The sequence below is a fragment of the Salarias fasciatus genome, assembly GCF_902148845.1.
Source record: "Salarias fasciatus chromosome 7 unlocalized genomic scaffold, fSalaFa1.1 super_scaffold_4, whole genome shotgun sequence".
Taxonomy (NCBI): Eukaryota; Metazoa; Chordata; class Actinopteri; order Blenniiformes; family Blenniidae; genus Salarias; species Salarias fasciatus.
In genome coordinates this window covers 2426533-2439012 of record NW_021941229.1, presented here as the reverse complement: position 1 = coordinate 2439012, position 12480 = coordinate 2426533, and the positions used below count along the sequence as shown (strand labels likewise).

Sequence of the window (12480 nt, the reverse complement as noted above, 5' to 3'; positions counted from 1 at the left end):
TCATTTCTGTAAACACAGCAATAAGCTTCATTTAGGAATCTCTGAACATTCTTTGTGTAATTTCCTCTAGAAGTTTAAACCAAGCCAAAGCGTCCTTCACGGTGCCGTTTGAAGTAACACCACCCCTGTGCATCAGGGGGCAGTAGTGAGTCACATTCACGCCTCATTCATACAGTGTGTGTTTGGTGAGCGGCGGAGGGCGGGTACCTGCAGAGGAACTTGGTGTTTCCCTCAGTGATTTTCAGGATGTAGCACTCTCCTCCGTTCACGCAGAAGTTCTTCTGGCTGTCGCTGCAGGGCGTCACGTGGCTGGAGGTCTTCGCCGTGGTGGAGCTGCTGCTGGTGGCTGCAGGGAGACAGACGCAAGAGGAAATATTTTAGTCCTAAAAGCTGAGCACAGCTTCACCAACATGGAGGATTTTCAGAAAACGGCCTCTGATATTTCCAATAATTCCTTCAGAGGAAGTCATGAATGATGAATTATGGTTTTCGCACACTGATATGAACTCTACATTAAATACCGACGTTACTCTGTACTGAAAACCACCGCAGGCTCAGGATCACTTCCACAAACCACTGTCTGTGAACACAGTTCGAGTCCGACCCACTGCAGGTGAAACATGGGCATTACAGATTCCAGTCCCGCTGTTAAATACACTTAACACACACTCATTACAGTGTAGTACTCTTAACAGGCACTATAGTCAAACAGGAGGGATAAGAGTGCACTTCCTGTTTTTACTCTTTCAGCCTTGGCATGAGGGAGAGGGCTTCGCTCCAGACGATATCTGACTTCAGACTGATGTGAAGGACGGCTAACGAGCAGAAGCTTTTCCATTCATGACTCATCTCGGGTTCGCTCCTCTGAGCCAAAACACTTTCCGCTGTGTCACTGATGGCGTCGAGCGCAGAGCCTCAGCCTCCGTCTCAAACCCCTTTAATGGCAGCCTGCGGCGCTTCGCCTCAGACCTGGTCTGAGGAGGAGAAACCAAAAGATCCTGAAGGAACCAGAGGCGTTTGACCTGGTCCACCACGCGGTGAATCTAATCCAGTCCAACACAAACCACCGCACCGTGTGTATGTGTGTGTGTGTGTGTGTGTGTGTGTGTGTGTGTGTGTGTGTGTGTGTGTGTGTGTGTGTGTGTGCACGCGCTCTGCCACTTTTTCCACTCTCAGCATTACGCAGCAGATTTTCCTCCGTGCAGCAGCAGCAGCCTCAGATCGCCGGCTGATGAAAGACTGAATGAGCCGAGGACGAGGGGAGCGAGGCTGCAGCCCAGCACCGCCGGAGATCGATCGGCGTTCTGATCTGCATAACATGGAGGGCTGAATCCCTCCATTCAGGAGCAGACCGGTCATAAATCCTCAGCTCCTCTCTGACTGACACACCCAGTCTCTCTGTCGGGTCGCTCGGTTCAGAGGACAGCACAGTTTTTCTCTGTGTGAGCATAATGTGGCGATCACCGTCTCACTGTTCCATCACATTTTGGGAAGTGAATTTGTGAGTGCACGGGTCCTGGGTCCAGATGTGGACTCCGAGATCTGACCAACAGTATGAAAACAGGCACAAAACTGACAAACTGGACGCTCTAACGGTTGCATTTGACCCACTATCAATTCATGAATACAGAATACAAGGTGTGGATCAGCACAGCCTTCATCAGAGCTGCTGCCGTTGTGCTCAGAGACACTTCCTCCACTGGCCTGCCACGACTTTTATTTATGGATTTTATCAACAATATTCTCTGAAAGTGAAAGAAGTCCCCTGGCTTGGACCGGTGATCTGTCCTGCCTGAGTGGATGGAGTTCAGCCATCAGTTGATTTTATGGAACTTTTCTTGCTTCTTTAACATAAAACACATTTACACCATGGTAGAGAAGCGTTCGCTCCTGAAGTATTCCTCAGCAGTCGGAGCTTTAAGCTTCGGGGGCATAAATCAGCGTCCTGAAGCGGACAGGAGTTTGGCAGCCGTCTGGCATCGCGACACGCCCCGGCGGCCGGCTGACGGCCTCCTCGTGTCCTCCAGTCCGGAGCCGGCGCAGAGGAGAATGCAGATTCCTCCGCTCTGAAACATCCAACCAAAAGCCGCCACACGGCGCTGGAGGCCTGCCAGAGGCTGCTCGGAGGTGGTGAGGCTGTTTGGGCAGAGCGAGGGCTTTTTTCTTTTTCTTTTTTTTTGCAGCACTGTCTGCCTGCTGCAGTGATGGGGTTTCTCTGGAGTGCTGTCAAGGACACACTGATGCACTGCACCAGCAAAAAACCTCCATCTGCATGATGAACCGGAGTCACGGCAGCCACACGGGCGGCGAGGAGGAGGCACTGAGAGTCATCCACACACACATCTGATGAGGTTAGGTTCTGAAAATCACATGAACAATTTGATAAATCTATTAAACACTGAATGACGCTTTACGCTCAGATGTCGTAAATCTGAAGTCCACGTTCAGTACTCGAGGACACACTGAGGACAGACGCAGTGGACAATGCAGTTTGTTTTAGGTAATTTTAGGATAACCCAGTGATAATTAATGATACTGTATCATTAATGGTGCATAACATGGACCAAGGTCTCTCATGTGAGGCAGCTCGACTTGACGGCATCAAACCATGATGCTCCTCTGTCTCCTGTCAGAGCGGTCACTTCCTCCTCATCCTCTACTTCACTCTGCTGATCCGCGGAAAGCTGTGACCCTCCTACAGAGGTCACTGCTGTCATGTGTGGATATGTGGGGTGACGTTCTGAGGAGCCGTTGGAGTCCGTGATGTTCAACAGAAATAGCAACAGACAGCGGTTCCTGTCCTGATTCACTTCTGAGTGGATTACCTGATTAAGCATCAAAGGTACAATAAATAAGAAATTTACTATAAAATCAATAGAAATCACTAATTTTTCACCTGTCATTGAAGAAACTTTCCCTTTAAATAATCTGTCCTCTCCGTCAATAAACGTCTTAGTCAAGTTTTTTTTGTTTCAAAATGAGAGTTCCAGGATGGAACAGCTCTGATGGGCCGGGTTAGACCGTCACACTTCCTGGTTCCAGAGCCAATCAGTCGTAAGTTCCTGAGGTTGCCAAACAGCAGCGCAGCAATCCGTATGTTATGACTGCACCGAGGGCCATTAGGGTGACACACCTGAACTGTCTAAACTCACAGCTGGCGACCTGCCTGACGCTCTCCTGGGTGGGGGGGGGTGGGGGGGGGGGGGGGGGACACTCTGTGAAATGATATCACTTATTGCACCTTTAAGGTGAGCACAAAACAGCTATTTTGTTATCAGCAGTTGACCAGGAATGTTTTTTGGGACAGTTGATGTCTATCGGAGATCCACCTGCCGCTGCTCTTCAGTTAAAGCAGAACTAGGCAACTTTTGCTCTCGCGCTCCCCCTACTGGAATCCTGTGAAAGCTCACTGTCATAAACATTCACTCCCCCCCCCCGGGCGGCCAATCACCGCCAAGTCTTTGTTTACTCCCACAGGGATTCTGAAAAACATTTGAGGTAAAAAAGTTGCATCGTTCTGCTTTAATTGTAGTCAACCATCCACACACACACTGACACACACTCACAAAATCCATAATTTGGGTTCAGTGTCTTGATCAAGAACACTTTGGGGAACGAAGGAGGATGAAACCCACAGCCTTGTGATTAGATTTTAGGATGACTCACAATCAGCCCTCTTCTCTACTCATTTCTTCCCCTCGCTGGCTCCCGCCCAACTTAAAATGGATATTTAGAACTGTATTGATCACTCTGAAAGCTTCTCTGGCACCTCGCTGTATCGCAGAACAGTCACGCAAGTCTTGGAGTTTCAGGATGGACTTGAGACAGAAAGGCTAGCTGTCGGGTGCCAGTCGGCTTTTTCAGGCCGATAACATAAACAATTCCAAGATTACTCATTCGAGGCGTACTCATAAGAACATAAACAGCATGTTCCACAAACACAAGTTTTAACATTAGAAGCAAGTCACTTATTAGGTGAACACATTTTTACACACAAAGCCCGTTGACTGTCACAGCAGCGCCCCCTTGTGGCAGCAGCATCGTACAGTATGGATAACAGGCAAGGCACAGACGAGCACGTTCTGTGATGCTGTGGTTAGAGATCGCAGAGCGGAGTGTGTTTGTTTGTGTTCTGACTCACACTGTAATGACACACTGACAGAACAGTGACGACCAGCCGGAGACGAGGCGGCGGTTCCAGGATGAAATCACACAGATGAGCCCTGCAACCATGAGCGGACAGTTTCCACTACAGGTAATCCTGAGTAAGTGAGGCACAAGGATCCCTAAACTTCACACTCTATGTGTAATTTAGTTTTTACTAGATATTTCTTTACCTTCTAGCTTTAGCTTTTCTTTGTTTTTTTTTAAGAAACATTGAAAATCCAAAGGGATTGACTCTTTTGGAGGAAGATGCTCTATAATCTGGATGTCTAGATGAGCAGAGTTGGGTGTGTAACGACAAGTAACGAGCGTTACAAGTAGTTAAATTACTTTTGATGGGAACCAGTAGTGTAACGGCACTACTCCTTCTAGATTGGTAGTTAAACTAGCGTTACAAATGAAACACTACGATCGTTACTTTTACAATGACTGCAAATAGAGCAAACAAAATATTATTATTTAAGCGGAGTTTTTTTATTACCACCAGTAGATGGAACGGTGGCCATACGAGCAGCTACTGGCTATCTCTTCCGGGTCAGGGCTGATGGAACCATCAAAGTAAAATTGGTTGCCTTATATAAATTTGTGCCCCACTGACAACCAGAGTTGGGGTCCGTTACTCAAAAAAGTAAAGAGTTACCGTTACTCGTTACTTTTGAAAAAAGTAGTGCCTTACACTACTTGATTACTCCATGGAAATAGTAAAGAAATTACACTACTCGTTACTGCGTAGTGCTCCGCGGAGCGGTGCTCCGGTATATCCTTCCGCGGAGCGCTGCCATGCGCAGATCAGTGTGTATCAAAACGTTATTTTAACTTATTGAAAAGAAAACACGTCCTTTAAAATGTTTTATAACCATTCGGATTTACTTCACGTGCTAATACGCCGTCCCCTGGACCACTGGAAGGAGGATTTTGTCCACTTTCGTAGTCCAGCTCTGATTGACTTCTAGCTAAGTTTCGAGCTAAGCTAACTACGATGCTAACAGCTGGGAACCAGCCGGACCAGAGACACAAGGTATGGGCTTATCTAACTTTGTCAATGATAGGGAAAGGGCGTGGGTCCCTGATCTTCGGAGTGTTCCTTTAAAAGCAGCATTTACAGTAGGAGGGAGTGCAGTGTTGTCAGTGGGGCACAATTTATATAAGGCAACCAATTTTACTTTGACGGTTCCATCAGCCCTGACCCAGAAGAGAGGGCGAGTAGTTGCTCGTATGGCCATCGTTCCATCTACTGGTGGTAATAAAAAAAAAATGCCGCTTAAATAATAATATTTTGGTTGCTCTATTTGCAGTCATTGTAAAAGTAACGATCGTAGCGTTTTATTTGTAACGCTAGCTTAACTACCAATCTAGAAGGAGTAGTGCCGTTACACTACTGGTTCCCATCAAAAGTAATTTAACTACTTGTAACGTTCGTTACTTGTCGTTACATACCCAACTCTGCTGACAATACTGCACTCCCTCCGACTGTAAATGCCCCTTTTAAATGAATACTCCCAAGATTAGGGACCCACGCCCTTTCCCTATCATTGACAAAGTTAGACAAGCTCATAAATCCCTGTGTCTCTGGTTCCCAGCTGTTAGCATCGTAGTAGCTTAGCTCGAAGCTTAGCTAGAAGTCAATCAGAGCCGGACTACGGAAATGGACAAAATCCTCCTTCCAGTGGTCCAGGGGACGGCGTATTAGCACGTGAAGTAAATCCGAATGGTTATAAAATATTTAAAAAGACGTGTTTTCTTTCCAATCTGTTAAAAAAAAAAAAAACATTTTGATACGCACAGATCTGCGTATGCGCAGTGCTTCGCGGAGAGAGATGAGGAAGCATAGCTCCACGGAGCACTATGCAGTAACGAGTAGTGTAACTTCGTTACTATTTCCATGGAGTAATCAAGTAGTGTAAGGCACTACTTTTTTCAAAAGTAACTAGTAACAGGTAACTCTTTACTTTTTTGAGTAACGGACCCTAACTCTGTAGATGAGTTTATATAAACAAATTGATTTATGAGCTACAGAAAAGAAAAGGGGACAAATAAAACACTAACATACAGACCGATGCGGATAACTCTTCTTCTATTGAGGATGCTAATGCTAATGCTAATCACAGCTACCGTGGATACAGGCTAATGCTGATGCTACTCAGAATAGGACATCTTTCATGTCAGGATGACAAAGTTAGTTCAGGATTAATGAGGCATGCCTCCTCTGTCATGAGCAGACCGGTAAACAGGAGTCTCCTGAAATAGTAACCATTAGAATAACAGCTTTAGCATTAGCTAAAACTAATAGTCAGCTTGTGAGCAGCTTGGTTTGAGAGAACAGTTGCACAGATGCTTTAAAGTACCATTAAAAAAAAGACTCAAGGCCTCATGGCATGACGGTGCCTCTGCGGCGCTGTACAGTAAGCAGGCTGAGACTTATTTTTTTGGTGCTGTACAGGTGAAATGACGCACTGCGGTCAAAGAGAGCTCTACTCTGTATTCCGGCGTGATATCATGAACCACACTGACTCACAGTTGCTGCATGTTTCCACATTGCTTGAGTCATTCCAGCTAATTCGCTGCCGGGTGAGTCGGAGACGTGCTGCCACACCTCCAGGAGAACTTCTAAATAATGAAACCTTCCAGCTGTAGTAGGACGTTCAGAGATTTATGATTCATTTGGTTGATCTTCTCAGCTGCGGTTGGAGACTTTCGTCATATGAATGTATCCGTTACCGAGGTCGATACTGTGATTGTAACACCGGAGATTTCACACTCATGACTGTCTTTGGATATTTCTGATCAGATCGAAACCCATGAATGAAACTGTGATGCTACTCTGAGTGTGTGATTGTAACATCGAGAGCGCTGTAACCCATCACACACATCATTCATTGCATCTGAAGGATTCCTCATTCAGTCCAGATGTCCTCGGGAAAAGTGGGACGAGTGAGGAGAAACCCACTCACAGTCTGCTCATCAGTCTTACAGATGTGTTCTGAAAACCTTCATTTGACTGACTCGTTTAGTCCTGGAGGACTGGAGAGTGAGCAGAATGAGGGGAACAGCAGCAGATTTCACACGGCGATGTGAGGGTCGTCCTCAGACGAGCTGCTGTTTGCTGCCGGTACCTGCCAGGAACTCCAGATCCTGCAGATACCGAAGCCGGATGACTTCTGTATGACGGCACATGTGGGACGGCTTATCTGCGACTTTAACAGATAAAAGGAAAGCAGAGCCGAGTTCATTTGGTTGATCTAATTCTCTGTATAGGCTACGCCATCTGATCTGAGCTGATTCAGAGTCAAACAGACGCCTTTTCTCAAAGCTGCTAATGATCACCTCCGATAAAACAGAATGAAATCTGTTCCGGGGGCTTCAGCAGCACTGATGATATGATCTTACTGAATAATCTGGAACAAGCTGGTTTAAAGCATTTCATCAGACAGATTTCACTTTGTTCTTATTCAGATTTACTGATTTTCTCACAGCAGCGTGAACCATGGTGTTCCTCAGGGTTCTGTGTTAAGACTCATACTTTTCCCATTATACCAGCTTTCTGTAAAGAAAAGTTTAAGATTCTTTCATTTAACCAGATGAATCTGATAACACAGTGAAGCTTCAACTTCAACCGACATAAAGGCCTGATGAGCAGCAAGCTGAGCGAAGTGAATGATGAAGCAAAGCTTATTTTCAAAGCATCTTAGAAAGTAATTTTCTGAATACTATTAGAGCAGGAAAGATCAGAAATCACCCTGACTGCTTCTCTTCTTTAGCTTCTTATAAGACGTAAAATACAATCTAAAATAATTGTCTTAATTTAACCGTAAAGTAGCTTGAAGAGCTTTAAATAAAACATAATCCCGTCCGATGGTTGAAGGTTCCAAGAATGATTAAAGTAGAAATTACTTGTCTCTGTCTGAATACTGAGGTTTTCTCTATATTTCATGTTGCACTTGGCAGAATTGAATGCAGTCTTGTTCCACAGCCAAACGTGGTTAAATGGTTGATGGATGGATGGATGAACGGCCGGCTGTGTGATTTACTGTCTCACAGCTAATCCAGACATACAGCGTGATGTATGAAAATTCAGGCTGCCCTGCAGTACCCTCTGCAAAATTCACAACCATACCGCATCCTGGTGAGCTCTGGGGAGAGCGCCTGCACGGCACCGCTCTGTTTTATTCATCGGCTTCAGAACATACGATGCAGACGATGAGGTGGAGCACACTCCTGTCCCGTTCGTCTGAAATCCTTCACAAGGCTCTACAACGTCGTCTGAATCGTGCTAGAGCTCATTTTAGAGGTGAATGAATGGAAAACTGGCGCCTTCTTCAGAATGTACAGTGAAAGATAGCTGCTGGTCACTCCTGGAGTGAGGGCAGCGTTCAGAAATCACACAACACTGATGTGAAATTGTGTTGGAACGCAATAAAGAGAAATTGTTCAGAGACAGAGCAATTTTTCATCAATCTCATTGAATTCTTCCAAATTGAAAGATCAGATTGTCTGTTTACATGAGCACTGAATAAAGTGATCAGACTGATATGACGGTTTATATTCTTCACAGTCAGCGGATCAATCCCATAATGCTTTGCGCGGTAACGTTTGTGACTCAAGCCCACATCCAGCTTCAGGATTGGAAGATGAAAACGTCAGTTCAACTAATGAAGCATGTTCTGTTTCTTTACCCATTAATTTTGAAACCGATATCAGATGGAAGCGTCACATGAAGCGACTGATCTCAGATCAGAAATGTTCTGTTGTAATCTTGAGTGTGTGGAAGAATCCTTCTGCTCCAGAGTTTAGCAGGTGGAAAGAAAATATGCAGAAAATTGTAACATATGAAAAATTATTGGCTAGAGTGAATAATGACATGGATAACTTTGTTGAATCCTGGGCTCAGATTTTTGAAACATCTTAACCATTTTAGATACGGTGAAGTACTCATTTTGTATGTTAGTTTGGCCACATTTTGTATTGTTCACTGCTGTCTGTTTTTGTTTGTCTTGTTCTAAGCTGTGAAAAAGAAATAAAAACTTGAATTACAAAAAAAAAAGAAATGTTCTGTTGAGCCACAACGAAAGCTTCAAGCTCTGGGCTACTGCAGTGCTGAAGCCATTTACCCTCTGGACCTGGTCTTCAAGCTCAAGAAGAGGAGCCAAGGCAGCAGAACTCTAAAATCCAATCAGTGGAACCGGATTTCATAGAAATAATAAGGGTTTCTTAACATTGTCTCCCAGCCTGCAACAATGGCAGGTCTTACATTCTTACATTCTCTTCTTATTATTAGGTTTAGAGTTAGGTTGGGGTTCAGGTTGGGTTTGGGTTAGAGTTGTCTTGGGTTTATGGTTATGGCTAAGGTTATGTTGGGGTTACGGTTATGGTTAGGTTGGGTTAGAGTTTGGTTGGGCTTGGGTCGGGGTTAGGGTTATGTTGGGGTTAGGGTTAGGACTAGGGTTAGATTTTAGTGTTAGACTCATGAAGTGAGTCATTTTGAGCTTCGAATCATCCTACGTTCACTGAGACTGAAATTGGTTTGAACTTTGAATGTTTTCCCACAAAACCTTCCTGAAATATTCAGTCCCATCAAATGAGGTACGGCGGAATGGACACAAGTGAAAACGTGTGTCGCATCTTCTCCTGAAAGTCTATAATGTGAAAACACTTGTTTTACAATGCTTTGTAAAGACACCGAGAGCCAGGAACTCTCAGCAGACTGGATTCAAAGAGGAGGGGAATGACCAGATGATCATTAAGATTCAATGGAACGTGTCCTTTACCTGCCATCGTAACGTTTGTATAGAAACTTTAGATTAATTCATTGTAAAGCAAGTGTAACAGTGTCAAAGATAGCAGAGTAAACTCAGAGCAGTCAGGTTATTCTTCCAAGATGGTATATTATCAGGATGTGCAGATCTATGTGAAAACAGTGATACTCATGATTCCACATCTGTGGAGTCTCTTTCCTGGTAGGGCGCGTGGCCACGCCTTCTCCATGTGTGATTATTGATTCTGATGATGAAGAATTCGCACATGCTGGAGCGAAGGGAAGGTCGTGTCAGGCTAACATCTCTTCACAGGCGTGATTAGAGCTCAGATAAACGACAATAGTGTGAGTCTGGATGTTTTCTTGGTAGTTTGATTGAAAGAAGACACCATGAACTCCCTTCTCTTGATACATAAGATACCAGGTTATACATGTTAATGCTATTGTATTTTCAATTATTAAAAGTTGTGTGAATAATGTGGCCAGAATAAAGCCACTGAAGTGAGCAGACGTGTAGAGGATCCACAGCCCAAACCAGTCCAGGCTGGAGCGCCGCTCTCTGTCAGCTGATGGCAATTTCAAGATCACTTTATTGGTTTACGAAGGTCCCAAAAAGTATTGACGTGACCTATTGATCAGCTGGCCGTCCCGGGGCGTCCTGCTGCTCCAGGGCCTTTTCATTAGCGCCTCGGTCAGCGCCGGGCCCGTGGTCCGGGCTCCATCCTGTAATCACTCTGCTCCTCTGGCGCCGGCTGCCATTTTCCAGAGGTGACTCTAGCGCTCGGCGTTCGGTCCGGCCGGCTTCGCTACTCCCCTCGACCTCTCGCTCACACAAGATGTGAATTTTTCATGTTGCCCCTGCCTCTGGCGTCTGGTGTTTGTAATTACAAATGCATGAGAGCTCTGATGTTTGCTCACTTCCTGTTTAGACGCTCGCCGAGGAGGAGGCGGAGGAAGACGAGGAGGAGGGTTGGTAACGTGCTAACTGCTCTGTGTCAGCTGTTTGAGTGAAAGGAACTGATTGATGGATCGATTGACGAGCAGGGCAGATACGGTTCAGTATGGAGAGCGAGACTCGAGCGGTCATGTGACAACGTGTCAAACAAACTAACGTGTGTGTGTGTGTGTGTGTGTGTGTGTGTGTGTGTGTGTGTGTGTGTGTGGTTTCATCCCTGCACGCTGACGACATGACCTTTTCAGCCAAAAGAGTCATTTTAACTTTTATAAAGCCACAGAAACCCCTTTATGATGTTTGATAACTACAATTTGAAGATTTTACGGGAAGAACATGTTGATAAATGTTGAGGTTCTGATTCCAGTTGGAGGAACTGTTTGGCATCTGGCAGCTGCAGCTGAGTTTAAATGTGAGAAAAGTCGTTAAAAAAACAACAAAATGTTTCAGCTTGAATGTTGAATTTTGACTCGTTTTATGTCTAAAATCCTAGTTTCCTTCAGGAAACTGTTGACGTGTGTGATTTACGTGTGATTTGTGTCGTTCATTGTGCCCTCTACTGGCCACAATGTTTATGACAGGTACAAGACTTGTCAAATTCAATGTCAAATTCTGCTATTATGAATAATAGCCATTTTCTGATATTCTTTTATTACTGTTGTTTTAATTAATTTAATTAAACAATGATTTGATTTGTATAAGATGGAAGAAGCCCCCCCCCCCCAAAAAAAAAACATTGCAATTAACTGATCAGAATCTGATTCATGTTGAGAGGATTTACTGCCCGCTGATGCTGCCAAACTTTCCCGTCTGCATTGTCTTCGTTGACGCTAACCCCACCACCACCTCCACCACCGCCACCAGCACCACCTGGGACTGGCTCACCCACATGCGGGGCAGTAAATCATCCTGATGTGACTACAGCGGTGGCGAGCCGCCGGCAGGCAGACAGTATGAGTGGGTTGTTTTTCCCTGCGGCGCAGGAATGGAGGGGGCATCAATTAGCCTCCCGCAGGCGATGACCTTGAAATGGAGCACGGGCAGAAAACAGGAAGTCTCCCTGCACCACAGCCCGGACTCTCAGGTCGGGTCATGCATCATTTATTGATTTCCACTTTTTCCATATGACTGGAAATGCGCTTCCACGCGTCTTAGGGACCCTCTGCTCTGCTCACACTCTGTCTGACCGCCGAGACGTCCCGGTCCCGGCCGGACGTGGGAGGAAACACTCAGACAGGAAGGAGCGAACGGTGGAGAAGCTTGGACAGACTAGTTGTCTCCTGCACACCTAGCTGTGGAGCAATACTTGAGAGGCTTAGTCATGGGCCTCGACGTTACACTCTGCAAGTCCCAGCACGTCTGTTTGGAGGAAAATTCCTCGCAGCACTTCCTGCCATGCCTGACGCAGCTCAGTTGTTACAACACCAGCCATGAAAGAGAAAACAAGGCTTATATGATTATCAGTGGTGAAAATATCTTCAATAATCCTTCCTTTGCCCACATGGGAGGGTGCTCTGTGTGTGAGGACACTCTCTCTGCCTGAGCCTCCTGCCTAGCAGGAAGTGGGGCTTCTCTAAACCCGGCCCGGCTGGGTCTGGGTGCCGACGGCGGA

At 45.6% G+C, this 12480-nt stretch overlaps 1 protein-coding gene across 5 annotated transcripts in view; it reads right to left on the bottom strand.

Moving 5' to 3' along the window:
* nrg1 (neuregulin 1) overlaps window positions 1-12480 on the bottom strand; it is a 37394-nt gene that overhangs the window by 23496 nt on the left and 1418 nt on the right. For all 5 annotated transcript variants that reach the window (XM_030084849.1, XM_030084850.1, XM_030084851.1 and 2 more), the window contains exon 3: window positions 208-346. In XM_030084849.1, coding sequence (XP_029940709.1) covers window positions 208-346 — 139 coding nt within the window. The remainder of the gene's footprint in view (window positions 1-207; window positions 347-12480) is intronic.